General features: G+C 35.2%; 1 protein-coding gene across 2 annotated transcripts; it reads left to right on the top strand.

The window, feature by feature from the left end:
• The first annotated feature begins 467 nt into the window (after positions 1-467).
• LOC121985824 lies at positions 468-18,975 on the top strand. Of its 2 annotated transcripts, none has more exons than XM_042539493.1 (28): positions 468-706; positions 822-984; positions 1,120-1,226; positions 4,826-4,942; positions 5,020-5,163; positions 5,482-5,689; positions 8,658-8,841; positions 10,453-10,574; positions 10,666-10,757; positions 10,944-11,163; positions 11,267-11,324; positions 11,859-12,007; positions 12,119-12,189; positions 12,259-12,432; positions 12,514-12,585; positions 13,150-13,251; positions 13,341-13,430; positions 15,177-15,252; positions 15,333-15,432; positions 15,511-15,580; positions 15,814-15,993; positions 16,657-16,779; positions 16,860-16,943; positions 17,081-17,265; positions 17,337-17,475; positions 17,582-17,641; positions 18,279-18,398; positions 18,593-18,975. In XM_042539493.1, the coding sequence occupies exons 1-28, from the start codon at positions 575-577 to the stop codon at positions 18,704-18,706; spliced, it is 3,456 nt and encodes a 1,151-aa protein (XP_042395427.1). In that variant the 5' UTR covers positions 468-574; the 3' UTR covers positions 18,707-18,975. The 2 variants fall into 2 exon arrangements, with proteins under 2 accessions (XP_042395427.1, XP_042395428.1); XM_042539494.1 differs by having other exon boundaries at positions 18,294-18,398.
• The last annotated feature ends 7,261 nt before the right edge of the window (positions 18,976-26,236 follow it).

The raw sequence follows: 26,236 nt of genomic DNA on the forward strand, positions 1-26,236 counted from the left end.
GGTCACTCTAATCAAACAGAACGCATGACTAAACATATGGTATATTATTTTATCTACAAAATAAAGAATTAAAAGTGAAGATATGGATTTTCCCCCACCGAAATTAAATAAAATCAATCAAATTATTCTGATTCAGGTTTTTTATTTATTTATTTTCGAAATGCAAATTGATTTGATTAAATTCAATTTGATTTATACCAATTGAATTAGTTCAATTAGGCGTAAAATACACATCCAACCACCAACTGGTTTAACTTTATCGACACATATAATTAAAATCCAACATCAAATTAATTCACAATAAAAATTCATGAAACATTACTAATAATTTTTCTCAAATTCATAATATATTTTCCGGATTTGTATCATTGGTTGTATTATAATAATTAGCCGGGGAAATTTTTTTATTGAATTATTCGGGGAATTGATTAATTAAATGGCGGTGTTTATATTAATAGGCGTCTCCGTTTCGTCCCCTTCTCTCTTTCTCCGCCTCTTTATTGCTTGCTCTTCTCTCTCTGGAGTGGAACTTTTGGATCCGAGCTGTTAGGGAGAGGGCTTGCGAGAGGCGGAAATGGTCGAGACGAGACGGAGCTCAGCCTCGGCGGCTACCAAGCGATGCCCATCCTCGTCGGCTGCCAAGCGATACCCATCCCCGTCGTCTTCCTCGTCGTCGGCGGCTCCCCCCAGCGCAAAGCGCTCAAAGGTGCGATCTTTGCCCCCTTACGACGCTGATCTCCTTTCTTCTCGACTTTGTGTCCGGATTCTGATCTTCTTCGGCTGGGGTGTTCTCGATTGGGCTTCTGTTGGAATCTTTTTAGGTCGACGCGAAAGCGCTGCCGCCTAGGGAGAAGGAGCAAGTGAATCACGAGGAGCCGGTGTTGTCGGGTCGTGAAGATGGGATTATTGCTGATGCTTCCTCGCCTGATGAAGCTCTGAGGGTGGACATGGAAGTGGAAAACCCTATTGAATTGCCCGTTCAAGGTATGATGTCGACTCGCCTTGTCCACACGCTTTTGCTCCTCTGATTTTTTTTTTTTTTTTATTGTTTTATACAAAAATCGATCCTTTATTTAGGAGCTGGGTCTGAACTGTTCATCTATGAATGATTTTTGTTAGGGCATGTGGAGTGTGCATCGCAGTTGGATCTGCTGACGAAACATGCGGAAGAAGGAGGAGCACCAAGGGGCGTTGCATGGGGAAAGCTTGTATCTCAGTTCGCTCAGGTCGTGGTGATTAATAGTTTTGCTTTCTGATTGCTCTTGCCATCGTAGTTTTTTTTTGTGCTGTTCATTAGAGGGTTTCTGTATGAGTTTTGGACTTCCGTAACTGATGGATTTGCATGCTATGAAGTCTTATATTGCGCCTCATGATCTTTAATGTATTTATTTTACACTTAAAATGTTATGGTTGCCAATTCATCATTTCTATTCGTATTACATTAAAAATACTGACAAATTTATTGTGTTTGAGTGATGTATCTCCTTTAATATACCTGTTAGTGGTATTTTAGTGCACATTTATCTGTAACTTCTAATGAAAATCATAATACCATGCCTTTGGATGAAAAAGGAACTTCTCTTCTTTACCATACCTTTTCTATATGCCAATATTATTAAAGGTTGTAGAGCATTCATGATGCAGGTCATGTCTTTGCTCAAGCATTTACTGAGTTGCCTAACTGAGAAAGATACTTAAGTCTAAGAAATTAGTAACAATTATGCAAAATCTAATCATTAAAGTCAAAAAACTATCTCGGAACATGAGAATTATTATAAATAATACTACTCATCAGCCTTATATAGGAGCATGAGTTAGATCTAATTATGTTATTTTCTAACTTACCATTTATTATTGAAATTCTATATTTTGTGTTTGTGTTGCCAAGGTGGCACACTTTTCAAAGAATAAGATTGAAGCCTAAGGGTGAATTTCCTACGAGAGAAGAAAGCTATGAAGGAAATAAAATCAAGAACAATTTTTTTAGCTGCAATTTTCCTTTGTTTCACTTGGTGGAAAAGTTGGAGTAAAGGAAAAGATTGGTGAAATCTTGTCTTTCTCTATATTGCTTCCACTTGGTTTGGTTGGAAAACTTTCTCATGTAATGGAAGCTGAATTCAAACTTAAAACTTTATTTATCTTTTCTTTTCAAATCTAGTTTAATCGTTGGCAAATAAAATTCTAAAAATGTTCTCGTCTTCTTTCCTCTTGTCAAAGGAAATGATTGAATGAAAAATATTTCATGATCTTTTTATGTGATTTTGTTTTTCATATTTTCTTTCTTTCCTTAGCTTAGTTGGTTCCTTTATAGGAGGAACATTGTTTAAATGGTGCACTATGCCACTACATAGACTCATAGACTAGTGGCTACATATGTGATTTTTGTTCACCATAGACTACTTACACAATGAAATAAGGCACATGATCTCTTTTGTAATTTGTAGAACAATTGCAATTAAGATTGACCAATATTGATACAGATTGTTTGAACTAGATCAGTATCAGCAAAGGTTGACCTAATCTTTCTTGGAACATTGATTCTTCCACAAAGATCATTGGATTTTATTTTGAAAGAAAAAGTTAAGATACAAAGAAGGTAAATTGGAAATTAGTTAGATTTTACTACAAAATAGATGAAAGCAGTTGAAATCTTACCAAGTTGATAATAAAAATGGATATGCTCAGCTCTAATTTTTCTGAATTTGGTTGATTTGAAAAACTCAATCACTTAGTGATTTTTTATGGATCCCAGCTTGATTTCCAGCAAACATGCCCAAGAGAGCGATAGAGTTCTTTTGTTCTCCCAAATTCCAACTTAGATTTCTTAACCTCACCATTACTTGAGAGTATCACAAGATCAATTATTTAACATTGCTAGTACTTGCAAACGACCATTAGCTAGATTGAGTACATCACGTCTCTCTCTTAGAGTCGACTGTTGCATTAAGAGAAATCTTCGAAACTCAATTTATATGTGATTTAGGTTCCAACTAATCCTATAATATGAAATATTAAATAATAATCTATTTTTATCAAATAGTTACTTAATAATTCTATTGCAACAAATATGTTTTTTACATTTATTGAAGTACATTTTGATTTTATAACTTAATAATGCTAATGGTATGTCATTATTAATATTGTGACAATACATTATGTATTGCTAGTCTAACTTCATTAGTTCTTAGGAATTAGGATGTGCCATCTAGGGGATATTTGATAAACATAGTGGACATCCTTGTTATTATTGAACACAATTTGGTATCTCAAATGAAACTATTGTTTTTTTTTTTTAAAAATTCTTAATGATTCCGATTTGACCAATTCTATGGATCTGTTATGGTCCATATTTAGGCTTCTTACCATACAATAATCCAATGGGTACAGTGACCTACTCTGGTTTTACATAGCAACTTCTCATCTATCTCTTGTATAGAGTGCTGAGTCCTGTTTTTCACAGATCTGATTTTGGGTTGTAGTAGTTTGTCCAGATTACATACTTTAAGGATGAATCCAATATAATTTTTATTAATCGAAACATTGTTGAAGCTGATTTGCTATTTGCAAATTTGCTGTTTTTACACAGATTAAAAATGGTCTGTCATTATAAACTTTATTTGAACTAGTATTTTTTACTGAATCATAAATCAATAATCTAGTCCTTTTCTTAAAAGCTCAAATCTTTTGGATAACTTGTCACCAACTAAATCATGGTTTCTTATTACATGTCAGGAACTCAAATTTGTTATTCCAATGCTGTTCTGTATTTATCTGCATAGTTAATCATTTATCGTGATTCTTGCATCTGTTTGTGCAAAATGAACGTCTTTGGTGTGCACTCTTGCTTTGGTTCATGATTCAGGCTTAGTCTTTTTTGACAGCTAGAGGATATGCCAAACTTAATCATAAGTTGCAGTCTTCATAAGAAAGATGGCTAATTCGATTTTATGCGATAAATGTATCAATGGGATCAATGCTGGAATTTTAGGCTTTTAGCTGGCTTAGGAAAAAGCTATAATGAGTTAACAAAAACTAATGTTTGACTATGTTCTTGATGGGCTTTTCAATTCTGAGTTTCATCATAGAAGTTTGACTAGTGTTACAGTATGTGCTTGATTCAAGATGCTTATCCTCCATGATGATATTTAGTTTCTTTATAAAATACTTTTCATCCCTTGTACCTCACTCCAAAGCTCATCCTAACCTGAAATTTGAAATTCAATTTGAAACTTATTAAAATCAAACCAGTAGGGATTGTTAGAAAGTGATTTGAATTTTAAAAAAGAATAGTTGCCTATTAAAACTCCAGACACCAGAAGATCAGAAAAAGGCTTTAGAATATCAACGTAAGAAGATAATAGATCCTTCAAGTCATCGCATTGACAATCGTTATTATTCATGTTGCATTGACTATCCATAATTTGTTTTCAGTACTAGCTTCCTGCGACATATTGAAAGATTAAATATATACCATAAGTTCTTACGATAAGCTTGTGTGGACTTTTAAATGCAAGTATAATACTGATGCCTAGTCTTGGTTGCTCATCTCTGTTTGTTTTTGATCTCATAAACAACTGGGTGAATCTGCATTGACATAAACTGTCTTTGAAAATTTTAATTGAATAATTGATATTATATAGAAAACATGGGTCATTTCTGATTTGATCCTCTGAGGAAAGTTGTAACACCATTCATTTCAAAGTTTGATTTATTTTTGTTTCTTGGGGTTTGTAACATATGAATGCTTTATTATTATTATTATTATATTTTGTGCGTGTTCTCTTTTCCTGGCTGTATAGTGATAGTTATAATCTATTATGTGCAGAATCCTTCTCATTCCATTTGCAGCAATTTATTCACTGTTGGTAATAGCAAAACTTGTGATCTACAATTGCTCGATCCAACTGTGGGCACTACTCTTTGTGTATTAAAGCAAATAAAGGTATCTTGGTCATTTTCTCCATGTAACTGACTAATTCTTCACTTAATTGAGAAATATTTTTTTGTTCCCTGTGTTAGCGTGGTGGTGCTTCTATCACTTTACTTGAAACTGTTGGGGCAAAAGGTGTTATACAAGTAAATGGGAAAACAGTTGAGCAAAAATCCATTATTCTTATTGGTGGAGATGAAGTTGTTTTTAGTAGGCCAGAAAAACACATATATGTATCCTTCCCTGCACCTAAAGTTGTTTTTTATTTAATTATTTTTTAAAATGCATATGCTTTTATCTTAATATAAACTTTATCAGTGTCCTCTTGGTGAGTAAAAAGTTTTAAAATTTGAGATTTAATCTGATGCAGAGGATATTCTGTGAAAATGAACCAAGGCAGATTTAATGAGGATTTCACTTGGTGACTTTGGAGAAGCGTGCTTGTTATTTCTTCCATTAACATACAGGGATAATCACTTGATTTAGATCTCCATTTCTGTCTGCTTCCTCCTCTCCTTTATTTTTGGAAAAAAACCTTAACATAACAATAGATTTTTCAGCAACTACCTAAGGAGAAACCAAATACACCAAGCATACATACTTTACACAGTTCTTCAGAGATAAAGGATGCTTCCAAAAAGGGACTTAAATTTCAGAACAGAACTGGAGATCATTCAACAGCTGCTGTTGTTTCAATGCTAGCATCATGGTCAACCCTAAAGAAAGATCTATCTGTTGATCCTCCATCTGCAACTATTGGTGAGTATTGACATGTTTTTTATACCCAGGTTTTGATTTATATGGAGAGACCATCTCGCTGTCAGATAATTGTGTTTCAAATGGCATAGCATAAGATAATTCATGCAGTTTGCAAGGGTTAGTAGTTAAATAAATAAATTTTAGTCCCACGGAATATATAGTTACTTGTTGGTCATTGTTACTATTTTAGAGTTCTATGTATATCTATGTGAAACTTCTCACTGAGTTAGATCGAGATTGACAAGAGCTAATTCTATTTTGGCCAAAATCTGAGACATGTGTTTGGGGGTTATTGGAAAAGAAAAATATGGTTAAAATTTGTGAATCTTTTGTTGCAAATCAGATAATAGGGTGAGATTTGGAGAAAATTGACCATCAAAATTGGCCAATTTCTCTCTTATTTTGTTTCAAATCTATGAGGAGGAGAAGATCTGGGATTAAGATGAGGCTTTGCTATCTCTTGCAATTGACACGTCCCTTACTAGGAGATTCATTTGCGTTGCTCCTTACTGGAGTTGCTGGACTGCAAGCCAGCATGCTGGGCTGTATAGGAAAACTGTCTTCAGTAAAAGAGGGAGCAGCAAGGGAAGGAAGAGGAGATCAGGGAAGAGGAAGTGATGTGGAGGAAGAAGGGATCCATTGTTTGAGTTTGGAGAAAGATGGGTATTTCATTCTCATCCTAAGAGGAGGAAGGTTTCCTTCTGGATCATGGGGATGGTTTTGTGATGTGGTAAACCAAGAAGTTAATAATTAATAAGGAAGATAATAATTATCTTAGGTAAGGTTAGTTACTTTTGTATTAGCTATTTGATTGTTTTATGTATACTCCAATCATAATAGGTTAAATGTATTGTAATGGGTGTCTGTCTTGATGAGATTAATTATATTAGTTTGTCACACACACACACACACACACACACACATTTTTTTGATTTTTCCCAATTTATTTAATTTTTTTCTCATAAATTTCAATCCTATCCATCCAATATCAATGATAAGTTTTGAAATGTCCAATATGGCTGTGTTTCTTCCTCCACTCTTATGTCACATATTCACCATATTTCAAATTTGTTATAGTCCTCCTTGTTTGTCTCCTTGCATCCACAATAACTTGACAATGCCATGCAGTGACACAATATGTATAATGTTCTTCATTGCTTCCTTTGAATGTGAAGTTGTCATTCTCACCAGCTTTAATGCCACAAGTGGATCTGGGGACCTCATCCTAGCCACTTTCCCTTGCTTATCGTCTCCTTTTGAGTGCCTCTTGGAATCATCGTTCTTCTCACAACTTGTAGAGGTGTCATTCCATGGCTGACTTAGCATGACATATTTTGGTCCATGGTGAATACCAACCCAAACGAATATGGGATGGGCTGTGTTGGGTCTAACCTTAGGTCTGAATCCATGCTAAGCATGGGCTTTACGTCTTGTAGGCTCGAGCTGACTTGGGCATGACCCTTGAACGATGCTTGACCTTCAATAAAAAATAAAATATTAAATTACTTATTATAAACATTTTAAATAATATTTAATAAATTATTATTTTTATAATATTTATTCTAATTTTTAAAGGTTCTTTATTACTGCCCAAAACGAGATGCTGTTCTTACCTTTTCCAAAGACCTTTCCTTTGGTTGACACCTTGCAAACACCTTCCACCATCACAAGTTTGCAGGAGCAGGTCCAGGATGAGTGATTGTGGCTTCTTCCTCGGCACCTCCTTATAGACGCACATCCAACTTGGGCCCTAATTCAAAAAAAATGAAAGGGATACCATTTATTAAAAAATGGTAGATTATTGGAAACCACAATGATAAGAAACGGTAGCCAAGGCACTGCGTTTTGTACAGATTTCACTTGAGTGTGTGTGTTGGTGCATTACATTTAATTGCTTGCCTGGTTCATTGGCATTACCCTTTACTGAAAAAATAAGGAACTGATGTTAATACTTAAAAGGGAACATGTAACAAAGTAGGGACAAAATCTGAAGAAGGGAACAAATTGTAACTAAAAAAATTTGTGGCAGTAGGCAGGAAAAAAGAGAGGTTTGAATCATTACTTATTTTTCATCTTCATCTTAAATCTTCTCCTTTTATTATTACCAAGTTGATGTACCTCATAATTCCATTTGTATTGTTAATTCTCCTCTCTCATCATCCTTTAAAATTGTACATGATTTAAACACAAATGAGATATTTTCTGTTTCTTTCAATGATCTTTATTCTCTTAGATTTGGTTTTAGACTTTTACTCTCCTTCTCTAGGAGTAAGATAAGATCGAAAACTCAGTCTTGTTTGCACGTGTCTCTGTTTTTATTATTAATTTTGGGCTAAACACACTTTTGTGTGAAACACTTTTATCAGCATCTATTGCTTGCAATCTCAAAAGGTTAATTTGCGATTCTCTCGTTTTACTTGGTCTCCTCCCTGAAATTTTTTGTCTCATAGAGTAATATGAACATTACTCAAATCTCTTATCTTTATATGAACTACTTGTCACACTAGTAGAATCTCAAGTCTTAATTTGTTTAATTTTCTCTGCATTTTTAGTTTGTGGGTGAGGTTGAAGATCTTATCAACTTTATTGAAATATCAGGTCAACTTAGTTGAATTCTCATTTGTAGATTGTTACCAACTTAGTCTAGATTCTAGAAGTTTATTTTCAAAATTTCTCAACCACTCATCTAATATCACAATTTCTTTATCTTCGGCAAACATATATTTTTTTTTCTACGTGCTTCACTCTTTATGGGCATCACAAGATGGTTATGGATTAATACCTATTCTCTAGTTTGAGGAGCATTAAATTTAATAGTTATATGAGAGATTTAGTTCTGGATATTTATTATATAACTAATTTTCTTTTAATATGATAAGATGTAATTTACTTTCCTTCAATTTGGGAAGATATTTAAGGTGCGTATATATTTTATAATCTGTATTATTTTACTTCTGTATACTCGCAGAACCTTTAACTGATTTGGATACAAGTTCAAATGCCTGCAAGCTCTTTCAGGATCAAAAGGACTTTGAGTTTCCTGTGAGTTCATCATCGAATAGATCCCAGGCATTGAAGGATTGTTTAAAACAAGCAATTATCGAACCTAATGACCTTGATGTTTCCTTTGATAATTTTCCCTACTACCTCAGGTACTATTTGATTGTGCTATTTTGTGAAATGACATGCTAGTGCATTATAATTTGTTGCTTGTGTCAAGATTTTATCTCCTACCAAAATAATGGAAAACTTCATATGCATCTAATGGAAAACAGTTCTTATCTATCTCTTACAGGAACATGCATTTTATTCATTGCACTTCTTTTTTGTTTGCTCCTTATTTGATCAAGTTACATAGTGAATATTCTTGTCACCCTCGTTGTTCACCTGAAACACACTACTAGACCTTATGGATTTAGGCCAATCCTCCATTTTCTCACATCAGTGGTAATATTTACTCTCATGATGTGTCCGAACCAAGGCATGATATTAAGTTAACCAACAAATTAAACAGAGTAATTTTCAAAGGAGTTGAATTATACTGTGACGATGTGATGCAACGGATAACTATCAATTTTGTTGATTCCTATCAATTTCATTGATTCGCGCACGAATACCGAAAGTGAATTAAGTGATCTTATAAACCCTTTTGATTTTGTAGAATGTCAGGAGATAGGCAACCAAACTCGACGTTTGAAAAGAAATGGCATGGCCGCAAATTCTTATTGATAAAAAAACCCATCAAAGTAACTAAACAAATAGTTTAAATAGCCTCAAACCCTAACCCTATGAAAGATGAAATTATCCCTAAAATTCTAACTTGACAAAAATAATAAAAAGATTAAAATATCTCTTTTGTTCCCGCATCACGATGTGAGTCAATTTTCTATTGAATTTGGAACTAATGTTAGTGCAGAGTACAATGTTGTACTCTGTAGATCAAATCTCTTCTTTCTTGTAGATTTGAATTAGAGCTGACAATTTTAGACATTACCTGAAAACTTGACTCAAAACACATTAACAAAGATAAAATTTGAAAGTGACACAAGATAACCTTAATATATAAGTGGGTCGACATGAATTGACCCATTTATTAAAATAATTTATTTTAGAAAGCATTAATCAATTTTATATTATATAACTTGACCTTTTAATTTTACACTTTATAAAATTATTTTAAAAAAAAACATTATCTTAATATTTTCTTATAGGATCCAATTGCATGACTTATTTATGACTCGATTAATACGATAAGACACAAATTGGCACCTCTAATTTGGATGAGATGAATCATAAATCTCTCTAGTAAGCGGATTAGTTGAAGATTGATAGCAACCCAGAGAGGATCTCAATGAAGCCTATTAGATTGGTCTGGACCTCATGGGGCTAACTGAGTTACATTGGTTGTCTGTTCTTTTGATGGATGAGGCGGTTGTACTGGCAACTTGCAAGTACTACAATAACTTATTCATATATACATTTAATAGGGAATAGAAAGAATTGTTACTTATGTGACTTTACAATGGGTTCAAATTCTTGCTTTCTTAAAGTTCTGTGGAAGTTGTGATCATTCTTTTAACCTAAACTCATTCATCCTTTCTTGTTAGATTTTATTTTAAAGTGTGGTATAGCACTTTGTTGGGCTTCATTCTTTATCATCAACTATTTCACAGGGATTAAAGATGCTTTGTGATTTTTTTTTTTTTTGCGACTTGTATTTATGAAATTGTTGGACAAATCATTCATTTTGTTACCATTAATAGTGAGACTACAAAGCGGCCTCTTCTTGCTTGTGCATCTGTTCACCTAAAACATAAGGGGTTCTTGAAGTATACAAATGAAATATCATCGTTGAGCCAACGTATTCTATTGTCTGGTCCACTAGGTTCGCATTTTTTTCTTCTGATGTTTAGTGTTTATACCACATGTTTTGGATGTCCAACTAACACAAGCATGTTCTGCCAATCCATGGATAGGATCTGAAATCTATCAGGAAACTCTGGTAAAGGCTCTTGCTAAGGAGTTTGGTGCTAGAGTGCTCATTGTAGATTGTCTCACATTATTCGGAGTAAGCATCTCCCATTGATTTTCTATTTGTGATTCCGTCCTGCTCTTAGGGTCTTGTACTTTCATTGTTTATGTGAATGTTCACTTATTCTTACCTAACCAGGCTCTGTTTAGAGTCTAGCATTAAAAGGATAATTCAACTAGAGTTTCTAATGGAATACTTGATGTTTCTGGCAATTTATTTCAGGGATCATCTTCAAATGCTGAGTCCTTTAAGGAAGCTATGAAACTTGATAAGGCAAGTCTTCTTGATAAACAACATGCTGGATTATCTGCTTGTTTGCAACACAAGAGACCAGTTTCTAGTGTTGAGGCTGATATTATGGAGGCATCTGCATTTGATCACGGATCTCTATCTAAGCAAGATGCTCTTGCTTCCTCTTTGAAATTCTACCCTTACAAGAAAGGTAATTTTTTCTTAAAATTTTAAATTTATGGTCACAGCATTTCAAGTTTTGAGACAACCATTTCATTCCATTGCCCATAATAATGAATGTTTTAATCATCTAGGTGACAGAGTGAAGTATGTAGGTCCATCACAATCATCAGAAGTTCCTCAGGGTCCAAGGTTTATGTTTTTCATGCTCTAATGGATTTTTGGTTAAAATATATTCTCTATTGTGCTTCTGCTTAGGTTGTTTTTACCTTGTTTATTGTTATCTTAAATTTCCTTTTGGGATAAGTATGTTTCTTGGTCCTATGCCTTCTGCTGAAGGGATTGCTGCTTTTTTCCCCTCGAGTGTTTATATTTTGGCATCGAATAAACAATTTAAAGAACATGTAATGCAATGTTGCTTCACACATTTCTTTTATCAAACTGAGATGAGTGAGCTGATGCATCTTAATTGTTGGATTCAGGACAGAATGCTGTATATTGCTCATTTGTTCAGGATGATAAACTCAGGCATCTATCATCAACTCAATCAGCCTAATTATAGAAATGATTTCCATCCAAGATACTATTAAAATTTTTACTTTAGTTTGTGTGTTCATCTGGATGTGCTAATTAACAAATCTGGTTGGCTTCACATTTATATCTTGGCAATGATAATTTAAGAGCTAAGCTCCTTTTATTATTCTCTCCCATTTTGATTACATGCAGAGGCCCGAATTATGGTTATCGTGGAAAAGTATTACTTGTTTTTGAAGAAAATTTATCTGCCAAGGTTGGAGTTAGATTTGATAAGCATATTCCTGAAGGCAATGACCTTGGGGGCCTTTGTGAAGAACACCATGGTTTCTTCTGTGTTGGTATATGTCCTGCATCCAGCTAAATTTTGTTGCATAGTTGATTTTATGTAGATTTTACCAAAAAAATATTAATGAAACTCCTGGTATCTTCTACTTTTTTCTCTGATTCAGCGGATGCACTCCGGCTAGATATTTCTTCACGGGAGGATTCAGGAAGATCAGCCATAAATGAATTATTTGAGGTGGCTCCTAATTTCTGGAGTGGTAGTTTCTTGTCTATTCCTTGTACTGATTTTTTTTTTTATATACAGGTTATATCTGAAGAATGTCAGCGTGGTCCTTTAATAGTCTTCTTGAAAGACATTGATAAATCCGTTGCTGGCGGTGTAGATTCATATGTTACTATGAAGGTTAGGATGGACTCTTTGTCGCCAGGTGTTCTTATTGTTTGCTCCAATACCCAGGTGGATAGCCGCAAAGAGAAGGTAGGTTTTTGTGGTTACTTGTGTGATTATTTAACTGCATCACCTGAATAAAAGACAATGTTAACTCTGTATACGTGGCAGTCACATCCTGGTGGTCTTCTTTTCACAAAATTTGGAGGCAACCAGACTACACTATTTGATTTTGCCTTGCCGGTATGATTTTCCTTCAACAAAAATTTTGTACATGTTACTGGGCATTATATGTACGTAGTTCATGGCATTTTGTAGGATTGCCAAAGGTTTCATATGTTCATGGGAATCTCATTCATGCAACCCATGAGCATCTTATTAACACCAAAATTTTGATAATCTCACATTTGCTCTACTTGGAAGTGTTAATTTATTTTAATAAAATAGTCTCCTCTTTCTATTGAAGGGGAGCCTTGGCGCAACGGTAAAGTTGTTGCTTTGTGACCTAAAGGTCACGGGTTTGAATCTGGAAATAACTTTTTGCAAAAAAGACTGCGTACAATGGATCCTTCCTTGGTCATGCATGGCGGGAGCTTCCCCCTTTTTCTTAGTCTCCTCTTTCTATTATATATTTATTATATATTAATAATATACATATTTATATTATATCTTGCCACATACACATAATATACTGATGTTAGTAGTCTGCTTTCTGCATATTTTGAGAACTTTTCCCTCTGAGGTTTTTCTCATTTAGTCACATACACATTTTCTTGTTTTCTAACTTTTAACTTGGTGAAATGCCAGGATTGCTTCAGTAGGCTGCATGAGAGAAGCAAAGAAAATTCAAAAACAGTAAAGCAACTCACAAAACTTTTTCCTAATAGGATCATCATCCAGCCACCGCAGGTATATTGGTTTAAAGATTTGCTGCGCTAATTCTAAAGAAAATTTTCTTCCACTTTGGGCATAAAATCATTTATGTTTAAAATTGTCAGGATGAAGGTAAAGTTCTTGAATGGAAGAAGATATTGGACAATGATGTTGAAACTCTTAAGGCCAAGTCCAACATTCAGAGCATCCGTTCTGTAAGTTAATTATTTTGGGCAAGATCCTATAACTTTTTAACAAACAATTTATATGCCCTATTTTCCTCTAATTTTTGTTTTTTCAAAGTTTGTATTATACAGCTATATTTTAAAGGAATTTTCATGGATGTTAGATATGACTTTCTACATCATCATGTAAGAATACGATGCGTAGCCATCCCCAAATACCTGGGATGTGTGGCCAACTTGTCATTGCTAATTGTTATTGTGTCATTGTAATCCTGAAGTTGTTTGCATCCAACATCTATGCAGATTGCAGAACAATTTGTCTCCTCTGTATACCTTAAAAGCATTAGGAACTTAAGATTCTGCTGAAGAGTTGTACCAAAGCATCAACTCTTCAGAGGTGATCTATAATTTGATAGACCTTATGTAGGTCCTCCATTTCTGACTCCATTCTGCTTGCTGTCATCCTTCATGCTTTCCCTTCCCTGCATTGCTGCTATTTGGATAGGAATATGTGCTTTCCTTATCCCTCGAGCAGTTTTGAGGTTGAACTAGTCTTGCTGAGAAAATCCAGATCCAATTTAATTTCTTGTCCAGTGACCTTAATGAAAGTTCATTGTGGATGAAGTTCTATTGTTTAGGATGTGTAGATGTTTTCATAAATCCTTGTGGGAAGTCATAATATCTATCTATCTCTCTATTATGGAGATTTCAATTGGCTATACTTAATGATTTTATCAATACTAATTTCATCTCCTAGAATTTACAATTCCCACCAGTTTTAGTGTTTTAAGTATGCCGACTGTTATGTTAAAATTTCTCAAATTGGCATTTGCAGATGACGTTTCTGAATTAAAATAAAAAATCTGACCTGTTTGTCAGCAGTTAATTTTACATTTTTATAAGTTGTCTTGACAACTTATTGAAATTCCCAGTGTCAAGACAACTTATTGAAAAATTCAATAAGTTGTCTTGACACTGTGGAAATTAAGTCAATAAACTAGTATTTGCCTGTATACATGAAGCTACTCGATTTCACAAGTATCGTTATACTTTGTCAAAAAGTGAAGCTGTTTTTCCATTTAGATATTACAATTATTATTGCTGTCAAGCATTTAACTCTCGAACACCTAGGCCATCTAATATTAGCTTCATGCTCATTTTGTTGTACTTTTGAACTTTTGTCAACCAATGTGTTTAATGCCTGTTGATATTTAGCCTATCATATTGTGTATGATTGTCATGAAAACTGAAGACCAAAAGGTTCCTCAGAATGATATGAAGGTATGAAGGAAAGATGGAGAAACTAATTAAAGAAGATTACAATTAGCTTAGATACATACATGGAAGTGGTGGTGGGTTTGAAATATAATCAAGGTTAAGAAAGAAGATTGAAGAGAATGAAAATGTGTGCATTGCAGGATATGGTTCATCTTTGTGATATTTGATGATTTTGGATAGTTGGATTATTGCCATGAAGTAAATTGCTGGAAGATCTGGGAAATTTTTCTATGAAGAACACAAAATGATCTGGATGTTTGTCTGAGTTATATTTATAGCTAAATGGTTGTACCCTCCCTCTGAAAGATAAAATGGGTTAAACAAATAGAAAGGTTCTTGCTATGGTTTGTTTATACATTGCTCGGGTTTAATACAGTATTTTGCATATTATACATTGCTTGGGTTTCATACTGAATTCATATAATTATTATCTGTTGTTGACTCTATGTTGTATTTTTTGTTGCACCTTCTACTTTGACATTTTCTACAAATTTCTAGTTTTTGAATCGCATTGGATTTGAATGCAATGAGCTTGACCAGATCTGCATAAAGGATCAAACACTTTCAAGTGAAAGTGAGTGTCTTTTTTATATTCGAAATTCTTTCACCAGTTTTTAGTTCCTTCAGAGTATCTTCAATCTGATATCTTTTCAGGTGTTGATAGAATAATTGGTTTTGCCCTTAGCCACCACCTGAATAACAACACGTTTGAAGCATCTCCAAAGAAAACTAAGCTGGTTCTTTCAAGTGAAAGGTTGTCTTTATTGTTTTCACATTGCATTAGATTCCAAGAATTATTTGCCTGACTGTTATTGGTGTTATGAACCTTCAGCGTCCAATATGGTCTGTCTGTGTTGCAAAACCTTCAAAGTGATTCCAAGGGTACAAAGAAATCACTTAAAGTGAGATGACTAGCTCTCTTTATGCTTTTTTTTTTCAAAGATATCATTTGCATGTCTCTTCTTGCTGATGCAATTTATCAAGCTAAATGCCTTTATTCCTTCACTTTGTTAATCTACACTGATGAAATATTTGATGAGGTGTTATTTTTGATGGCATTTAACGCTCAAATCTTTCTCCCATATGATGGCCAATATTTTGAGTTGTCTTTCCTGAGTTCTCTCTTCTATTTCAGGATGTGGTTACGGAAAATGAATTTGAAAAACGACTTCTTGCTGATGTCATTCCTCCAAATGATATTGGTGTAACATTTGATGATATTGGAGCTTTAGAGAATGTGAAGGACACATTGAAGGAGTTGGTGATGCTTCCATTGCAAAGACCAGAATTGTTCTGCAGAGGGCAATTGACAAAGGTGTTATTTTATTTATTTTATTTATTATTATTATTATTATTATTATTAACTTTTAGCAAATTAAGAATTCTTATAGTCCATATCACTTTATGTTTTCTTCTATAATCCATAGTTGTTCTTTTTCATTTATGTCATCCTTCTTTTACTCAATTGTTATGTGATAGAGACTGATGATGAATCGGAAATCAACAAACCTATATAAACAATCATGGATTTCTATGAAAAAGATGAAGATACCATGATTTGATAAGTCAACACTTTTCCCAGCTTCAAAACTCAAGCTGTTATGTTATCGGGGAGCTCAATAGAGTACCTTATATGCTAACATTCCCCTTCAGATCTTGGTGGGTGACTACTAGCTGCAATGGCCTAAATTATACATGCGAACAAACTAAATTTAACTGGCAGTATCTTCTTAGGCTAGCAAGATCCCAAGTCTGGAACCCTTTCAATTTTCATGAATCCAAAAAGCTTAAAATTCCCATTTATACTTTTATATTCTCAATAAAGGTCGTGCCAGTTTAGATAATTATCTTGTTAGCACGATTTAAATACATTAACCTTTGTATTCTTGTATTTGATAATTTTCCATGCCAACTTTGTAATTTGTGTTCACATATATATTTGTTAGTTTTGTCTTACTGATAGGAATATTTGTCATAGCCATGTAAGGGGATACTGCTCTTTGGTCCTCCTGGGACTGGGAAAACAATGCTTGCTAAAGCTGTTGCAACTGAAGCTGGTGCCAACTTCATCAATGTATCGATGTCAAGCATAAGCTCAAAGGTTGACTTTAAAACCATAATGTTCTAAACTTTACAATTTTTTTAATGTTCTGGCCATTTCTAAATCTTTCTTTGAAACAGTGGTTTGGTGAAGGGGAGAAATATGTAAAAGCAGTCTTTTCCCTAGCAAGTAAAATTGCTCCTAGTGTTGTTTTTGTGGACGAGGTTAGTCAAGTTTGCTTTTGTTTCTTCACTTGTTATGCTACTCTTAGCTGCTGAAATCATTCTCCATGGAACAAAAATTGTTGATCTTCTTTCTGCTCTTCCTCTAACTAAAAATTTCTCATTCTTACTGCTTTTAGGTTGATAGCATGCTTGGGAGGCGTGAAAATCCTGGAGAACATGAAGCCATGCGGAAGATGAAAAATGAGTTTATGGTCAATTGGGATGGTTTACGCACTAAAGATAAGGAACGTGTTTTGGTGTTAGCTGCAACTAATAGGCCATTTGACCTTGATGAGGCTGTCATAAGGCGGCTCCCACGAAGGTAAAATTAACACACTTTTCTGCTATGTAATGAATAGGCTTTTTCATCTCATATCTTTACTCTGTCCACAGATTAATGGTAAACCTTCCAGATTGTCACAACAGAGAAAAAATACTCAAGGTAATATTGGCAAGAGAAGATTTAGCTCCAGATACCAATATGGAAGTTCTTGCAAGTATGACTGATGGGTATTCAGGAAGTGATCTTAAGGTCTGTTTTTGCTAGTGTCTACTGCGGTGGTTGTTGGAATTTTGATTTTTCTTTTTCTTTATTTTATGGATAGAAGTACTAACTTTGTAGAACTTGTTTATCTCAGAATCTTTGTGTCGCTGCAGCACATCGCCCCATTAGAGAAATTCTTGAAAAGGAAAGAAAGGTGCGTTAAAACTGACAAGTACTTGGTTTCAAACTATTTTTGCTTTTTTTGCTCTAGACTTTTTATTCACCTCAATTGCAACCAGTTTTTCTTGATCTTGACATTACTTTTGTCCTGTGCTTTTGCACCTTGAATCTCCATGCTTGATTGCCCGAATAATGCCTCTGTTCTTCTTAAACTAATTTGTCGTTTGAAGGCTTCACAAATTTGATTTTGCATTAAAGATAAAATGCAAACTTTCAGCAGAAAGTGGTTTCTTGTAATCTTACATACGTTCCACATTTTGGTGTAGATTAGATCTTGAATTTGTTTTTCATTCACCCAAAATGCAGAACTTCGTATGATGATACAAAATTCTGTTTGACAAGGTGTTTGATTATGTTTTTTTCCATAAACTTTAAAACATTTGGTTTGGTGTATGTAATTCAGAAATATATTCCTTAGAGCGACTTGGATTTCAGTTCACCACTAGATAATCAACTATCTCTTGCCTACTATATTATAAGGATTCCTTCGGCTGTTGATTGCCACTTCATCCTTTTCCTCCTGAAATTATGTGGTCATACCACCTCCTTTTTTCAGTTTCTTTCTCACCGCAAATTCTTTTGATGCATGCTGTATTAATTCTGCTCAAAAGCATGCAATTCTGCAGGAGAAAGATGTTGCATTAGCTGAGGGTAGACCCTTACCTGTCTTGCACAGTAGTGATGATGTTCGTGCTCTAAGAATGGACGACTTTAGACACGCACATGAACAGGTAATTTTTTCGATATGTTCTGCGAACTATCAATTTTGTTAAACCGTGGTCACTTGATCTTTAACCGGTTTAATCATTCTCTAAAAGCTATAGCTAACTTTGTTTTCCTGTGGTATGACATGATCTTATCATTAACTTTTCGCTGATTTACGAAACTAATGTATGGATGTTCCTCCTATGATTGTGGATCGTAGGTTTGTGCTAGTGTTTCATCTGAATCCTCAAATATGAGCGAGCTACTCCAGTGGAACGAACTGTACGGTGAAGGTGGTTCGAGGAAGAAAAAGCCACTCAGCTATTTCATGTAGCAAATTCAGTGCATTGTACAGCTCTTCATTTTGAAAGCTCTTCCTTGGAAAAATCTGAGGATCGGTGGCCATCATAGGCAAGCGCTTCGTCAAATTCTCGTGTAACATACGCGTGTTGCGGCATTCTTATATATTTATTTTGATTATCTAATTTAGGCTAATTTAAGTAGGGAGAACCTCTTTGTTGGAATGCATTTCCAAGTGTATACAACACAGTTACAACAAGTGTTAACATTCGTGATTAGACTGTGTCGACAACTTTAACTTCATTTAACTTTCTTATTCTTTCAATTTTTTTTTTAAATTTGTCTGAGGTGTCTTATAGTATTGCTGTCGATATCTGATCAAGCATGATACTTGAGATGACAGTTAAGTGAAAAGACAGTTTGTTCTTAGTTACTTTATTTGATAAGAAGCAACATGTCGTCACTCGTTATTCAGTGTCGGTAAACATTGGTGTTGGATTCTCCACTAGGATTCTATGCAATGGCTGTGGTACGACCGACTAGATATTGATCCAGAGAGGGTTGGATACGCATCCGAAGCTAAAAATCTTCTTCCAAGCACATCCATTCTAGACTTTATGGATTCCAAAAGCTAACAGATAATGAACATTAGCCTACCAATCATGGGGAGAGCTTGTTGTCGTCGGCGGCATAAACCTTAGATTGATGTAAGAATGATAGGTGGATGAATATGCAAAGTGATAGTCCCCTAAACTTGATTGTAAAGTTGGGCATAAGGATTGATCTAACCTATTGAGCAGGTGCGCAAGGTATGCCAAGTAGCGATAAGAATTGTGACAACGTACAGGGCTGTCTCGACACAAGTCGAGTAGGAAGTAGACTTGGATTGTGGCGCGAAAATTGGACATGCTGGGTCTGAGAATTTAACCAAGCAGGAAATATGAGCTACGACATGCGGTTGGCAGACAGAGCTCCACGGAGCAGTCCCTTCCGAGGACCTCGAAGATGGAGGTACCTCCTGGGGGCTGTGTGAAATTTCAATGTTGAAATTTAAATTTCTTTCCGTACGATTTCGGGGGATCTGTTCTGTTGTGTTTCGGGATGAGCAGATGTTGCTGGACGAGTTGAGCTCGAAAGATTGGTCGAAGTGTGCGAAACGTTGAATAATGATTTCCGCCGGATGGCTCTCCCGTGAGTTCACGGTCTTGTGAGGAAATTATGAAAAGTCGGCACTCCCGTGCTTCAATCCGTCTTGTCCTTTTGGAGCAGTAGGGTGGTTGAAATATGAAGTGTTATTATATGAGATCTTTGTTGAAATTCGACGTATCCAAGCACGTCCTTCCTCATGCCTTGGTCACTTGCACTAACGGCTAATAACCATATGTGATTTACCTCATCCGTGTTAATGTAGGGACGAATTGACGGAGCATTGGGATGAACGAATCATCTTTTACCAGGATAGTATATGTGATGCATGTATGTCCCGTTGCAATCGAAACGGATTGAATGTTCAGATGGAAGTGAGGAATAGGTGTCTGTTTACCAAAAGTGTAGAGATGCTAGCTAGATGACTGAAACCACAATTTTATGGAAGAGACATTCAATAAAATTGTGTTTTAATTTTGAATTCTAAGTGGTAAGGACACCGAATGGTAGATAGGTTTTTAATTAGCTAACAGTGTGCATATCAAATCAAGGTTAACACTATAAGAAAATCTGTAATTAGTGATTTCCATCAGTAATTAACAAATTTTTGTCGCTAAGTTTTTTCCCGTTGCTAACGTTAGCGATGGAAAATTATTACTGTTGTTAACTTTAAAGACAGAAATAAAAATCAGTCTGCTAACTTTAACGATAGAAATAAAAATCAGTCGTTAAATTAGTGATGAAAATAAAATTATGTCACTAAATTACAGTAAAATTTCAATAATAACCCTTTAATTCTGTGATTTAAATCTTGTTTACATTAAAATTTTAACCTAACATTACAAACCATTTATTATACATTAACATTCATAAAACCATCACATTCACAAACAACAATACATTACAAACCATCCATGATATATTCAAAAACAATTCCATCACACATGGTGACATAGAAACGTTTTTAGAAGACATCTCAAATTTTAATAATAACTTCCGAGATTAATATGCTTTTATTGGAAATAAATTATAAAACAAGTTAAATATCATTGGAAAGCTATTGATGTCCAGTTTCCCAAACAAAAAATAGTGCTAAAAAATAATATTAATATTGAAAGTTATGATCATTTTAATTGAAGTCTGTTAGGCTGGAAATGTTGCTCGAGAAGGATATATTACTTAGGAAAGACATATTACTCATGATCGATTGCTCGGGAATGATATATTGCTAGGGAATTGGAAATAGTCAATTTATGTTTTTGGTATTCTTGATAATCTTCTTGGAACTTTAAGAGGTTGCCCTTAATACCTCTATATATTTTTTCATTACTTACTATTATTCTCAAGGCTTAGAAAATATAAACCTAGTTTAATCAGGCCTTAGGAAATATAAATCGCAATTAATACATTTTTATTGATCTTGGAGGATTGTTCCAAGTCTCGCCTATAAAGGCTCTACTTTGTATTATTGGGCAGCACATCTCTTGGTCCACAAAAAAGTGGACCAGGGGATGGATCGCTAGTAATTACGATAGGATCGTGATTGTGATCTTACTGTAATTAGTTGCGATCCCTTCCTGGGTTCACCGTCCCCATTAGGTTATAGTTTGGGTTGGAACGGGTGGCTGGAGGCCGCCCCCCGCTCAGGGCCCAGCAACCTGACCACTTACCTACTTTTAGCGGCCTCCGGCCACCTGCCCCGACTAAAACTATAACTTGATGGGGACGGTGAGCCCAGGGAGAGATCACAACTAATTACGATCGGATCGCAGCCACGATTCGACCACAATTACTAGTAGTCTATCCCCTGGTCCACTTTTTTGTGGACCAAGAGATCTGGTCTCATATTATTGGGGGTAGAGATTGCTTTTGAGATTAAAATATATTTGAGTTTTTAAGCTTGTTAGAAGATTTATCTTCTTAGTTATTTCTCTCAACTATTTGGTGGATTTTCTAGAGTGGTGATGATTGAGTGTGCCTTACGTTACCTCCGATTTGTTCTGCACTTTTTGGTGTCAAGTTGGCATTAGAGCCTAGGTTCCCAATGGCTGATTGTAGAAGACAAAGGCCAAATGGTGATGATCTTGTAGCTTGTCAAAGCGATCTTCGTGATATTGAGTTGGAAGATTTGAGGAGATAAGTGCAACAACTCAAGAAACGTCTTGCACGTGGCGAACCTTTGGAGCATGATGTTGAGGGTCATGGTTCAAAGGTTACGTATGCAAATCAAGAAATGGGTTTTAATCCATTTCATGACAACCAAAATGATGATTCCAGTGATAATGCATCTCAGGGTCAAAAGCATCGAAGGAATAATGTTCATGAGAAATCTTTTGATTTTAAAGTGGACATCCTAGATTTTGATAGAAGAAATGATCCTAATAAATTCATTGATTGGATTAACTCCGTTAAAAGAGTCTTTGAATTCAAAGAAATTTCATAAATTCATAAAGTTGAATAAATATGCCTTTATTTGGTGGAAGCACCTAAAGAAGCAACGAACTTATGAAGGCAAGCAAAAGATAATTATCGTCAAGATATTTTTCTTAAATATCATAATCTCAAGAAAAAGGATCTATTCGTCGAAGAGTACATTGCTGAATTTAAAAATCTTATGATGAGGTGCAATATGGTGGAGCCAAAGGAACAATCTATTGCTCGATTTCTTGGAGGACTTCAATATAAGATTGGAAATGTTGTCCATGCTCCAATCATATTGGTCTTATAATGATGTATATAAGTTGGCTCTCAAGGTGGAAAACCAAAAAAAAAAAAAGTCAAAAGGATTTGGTGGTCATTTCTCTTTAAGTGGTGGTGCTTCTAATCGAAGGAGTGCATCTACTTCAAGAACATCTCCACATCAAAAGAGATGAACCAAAAGGTTGTTTGTAAGCAAGGAGAACAATGCAAGTTTTGTTAAACCAAATAGTCCTAACAATCAAAAGACATGTTTCAAATGCAAGGGATTCGGACACTTTGCCATAGATTGTCTCAATCGCAATATTATTACTCTTATTAAGGAAGAAGTCGAGGAGGAACCTCATGAGGTAGCACCTATCTACGATGAATCTGATAAAGAAGAAGGTATTACTTATTGATTCTGTCTGAGACTTGCGGAGATGACGCGATGAGCACGATGGATGAATGATTGACCATCAGAAGACCTTTCTCTCCAAAAGAAGCTTCTCCTTCGATCTTGTGCACAAGGAGACGATCCAACAAAATATCAGCGCTAGCAATCAGGGGGAGTCCTTGGCGAAGACTCTTCGATGCTCAAGTCAGTCCCGGTCCAAACGAATGGATGAAGAACCGTCAGAATGTAAGCGCGAGAGTAGAGTTACAGATGTCAGTGATCACAGAGAGGACTCCCTTTTTATATACCACCTCACATAACCTCCGTAATCATGAGCTGGCAAAATGTTTCAGAGTTTATTAAGCAATTCATCATAATCGTCCCAGGAATCTTTATCTTACCCATATGTATACCCTTTTTGTCGTTTATATCTTTTGTTATTGCCGAGGTTGTCGAATGAATATGATGTTATTATTGGTCTGCTAATGGGAGATACGATGGTCCCTGAAGAAGTTTCTAAAAGAATATTCTTTGACACAAAATTGTTATTATGACAAGTTGTCGGGATATTATCTACTGAACATGATTCGGTTGGTCCTTAAGCCAGCTGCCCTGTTGAGATGCTATTGTTGACTGAATATCCTTAAGCTAGCTGCCCTGTTAGGATGATGTAACCTGCCGAGCATAATTCGATCGATCCTTAAACCGGCCACCCTGTTAGGACATTCAAGCATTCATTTGAGAGTGATATAATGTCTTAGTCATATTAGAAATCGGCTCAAAAAATAATATAGTGCCTCATGCTCTCTAGAAGTTCTTCTGATAACACATGCTTTGCTGAAATTTCGTCCGGATGGTAATATGAGGATAGGTACTGCAGGTCTGGTCGTCCTTTTCCCACCCGAGCTTATAATGGGATACCGAGAGATAAGCTATGTTCTGAGAAGTTCGGTTGGTATATTGAGTTGAACTACGCCATGTTATTGCCCGACCGGGTTTTATATGGTCAGGGTATGTATACTTGTCCAACTCTGAGATTGGACGGATGCACATGCACATTGTCACTTATGATTGATATGTTGTGGAGTGAGTCAGTCATTCCGGCCTATATGTAAGGTCAACCGACTTTAAGCTTGACCACTTTAAGATCTAGTCGCCCTTGAAACACTAAACTCCCTGGTTCGCTCGGCTTAAGGGTTGATCATCTTTTCTCGATCAGATTATAACTCGGTCTGGTGGAATCTAAGAAGCTTAGCACTGGGCGATTTAATCAAAGCCGGATGAAGGGATTTTACTCCTAGAGTATGACTATCACCTCACATTGACTTTGATCGCCCCATCACCTAAACTTTGACCGTCATGTTACCTTCTAGGTCCACTCATCATAACCCATATCATTTATGAAGACCATAGAAAATCTTTGGTTGTACGACGTAGCCTCAATATTATTCATGTTGAAGATCCATCATGGCTTCAATATCTTTCACACTAAGTGTACTTCTCATGGTAAAGTGTGCAATATCATCATTAATGGAGGAAATTGTGAGAATGTTGTGGCTACTATAGAGAAGTTGAAAATCAAAACTGAAGATCATCCTCAACCTTACAAGCTATTAGGATTTCGAAAAGGAATAAATTGAAGGCAACTCAGAGATGTCTTATTCAATTTTCTATTGTCAATAAGTATAAAGATGAAGTTTGGTGCGATGTTATTTATATGGATGCTTGTCATTTGCTTCTTGGTAGACCTTGGCAATTTGATAGAAAAACTCATCATGACAGTTTCAAGAATACTTACACTTTTATTAAAGATGGTGAGAAGATTATTTTGGGGCCAACTATGGTAGAAAATATTCCTAAATCTTAAAAAGGGGATGGAAATACTTTACTCTCCAAGTCACAAGTGGAAAAAGCAATTTGTGAATCTGTTGAGGCATTTGCGTTGGTAGTGTTAGAAGAGAATGAAGAAGGTAATGTTATCCTTTCACAAGTTCAACCTCTTCTTCAAGGACTTTAAGATGTGGCACTTAAAGAAATTCCTCCGGAACTGTCTCCAATGTGAAAGATTCAACATTACATTGATTTAGTCTCCGCCGCTTCAATTCCAAACAAGGCAGCCTATAGAATGACTCCTAAGTCGCATAAAGAGTTATCAAGACAAGTTGAGGACCTTTTGGCTAAAGGATTTGTCCAAGAAAGAAAGAGCCCTTGTGTTGTCCCGACCTTTGTTGTACCGAAGAAAGATGGTTCATGGTGCATGTGCATCGATAGTAGAGCGGTGATTAAAATTACTACCAAATATCACTTTCATATTCCCCGCCTTGATGATCTTTTTGACCAACTTCATGGGTTCAAGATTAGTTCCAAAATTGATCTTTGTAGTGGTTATCATCGCATTTGTATGAGACTGAGAGATGAATGGAAATCTGCCTTCAAAACAAGGGATGATCGTTATGAATGGTTGGTTATGTCATTTGTTGTTGTCTACTTTGATGACATTCTTGTGTACAATGCTAGCGCAAAAGAACATTTGAACCATCTTCGACAGGTTTTTGATTTACTATGAGAGAAAAAGTTAACTCAACTTGAAGAAGTGTCATTGCTTCACAAAAAGCTTGGTTTTCTTGGGCTATGTTATTTCCTCGGATGACATCAGGAGGATGAGAAAAAATTAAAGTTATTCTAAGTTGGCCAATGTTGTCAAAATCACAAATACACGGTTAAGTCGTTAAGTAATAAAAATGTCGATCCACAGTCACTGTTGATTAAGCACTAGTTAAGTTCGTAAAACTATTTAAACAACTAAAGTTTTGTGAAAGCTTAAAAAACTAGAGATTGAGATTGAGAGAGAGAGAGAGGGAGAGAGAAAGTAATCAACGAGTGAGGAATTGGTTTGGGAAAACGATCTTAGGATTTCAATTTCATTATGATGCTAGTTGATATTCTATTAATTGTTCATGTCCTTACCTCCATGTTTATGCTCTTGTAGAGATTTAACCAAATTATCAATACACCAGAGTGGTAACATAGAAAGTCCGGTTAAAGGCATATTTTCTGCTTTCGGTCACTAAGGCCCCCCTAGTCATACAATATAGATTAGACAAGTCATTTCCTAACATTAAATTAGAAAAAATCTATTAAACTCTAATTTGCTAATCCCTTGTAGAGAATTGACCTTCATTTCAAGGTGATATTCTAAAAAGTCCGATTAAAAGTATACGCTCTGTCACTAATGACCCCCTGATCATACAATGTAAAGCACATCTCTTATATGGTGACCAATCCTTTACATCCATTCAATCAAACAACATATATAATTAATCATTCATTACACACACATTTAAT

This window comes from Zingiber officinale, chromosome 5B, assembly GCF_018446385.1.
Source record: "Zingiber officinale cultivar Zhangliang chromosome 5B, Zo_v1.1, whole genome shotgun sequence".
Classification (NCBI taxonomy): domain Eukaryota; kingdom Viridiplantae; phylum Streptophyta; class Magnoliopsida; order Zingiberales; family Zingiberaceae; genus Zingiber; species Zingiber officinale.

What these genes read in the sequence shown, in the direction of transcription:
- LOC121985824 (XM_042539493.1), top strand. Translation starts at nt 575, where the DNA reads ATGGTCGAGACGAGACGGAGCTCAGCCTCGGCGGCTACCAAGCGATGC. An exon ending in TTGTATCTCAGTTCGCTCAG is followed by an intron (nt 1,227 to 4,825) that starts GTCGTGGTGATT and finishes TATTATGTGCAG; the next exon opens with AATCCTTCTCATTCCATTTG. An exon ending in TCTATTGTCTGGTCCACTAG is followed by an intron (nt 10,575 to 10,665) that starts GTTCGCATTTTT and finishes ATCCATGGATAG; the next exon opens with GATCTGAAATCTATCAGGAA.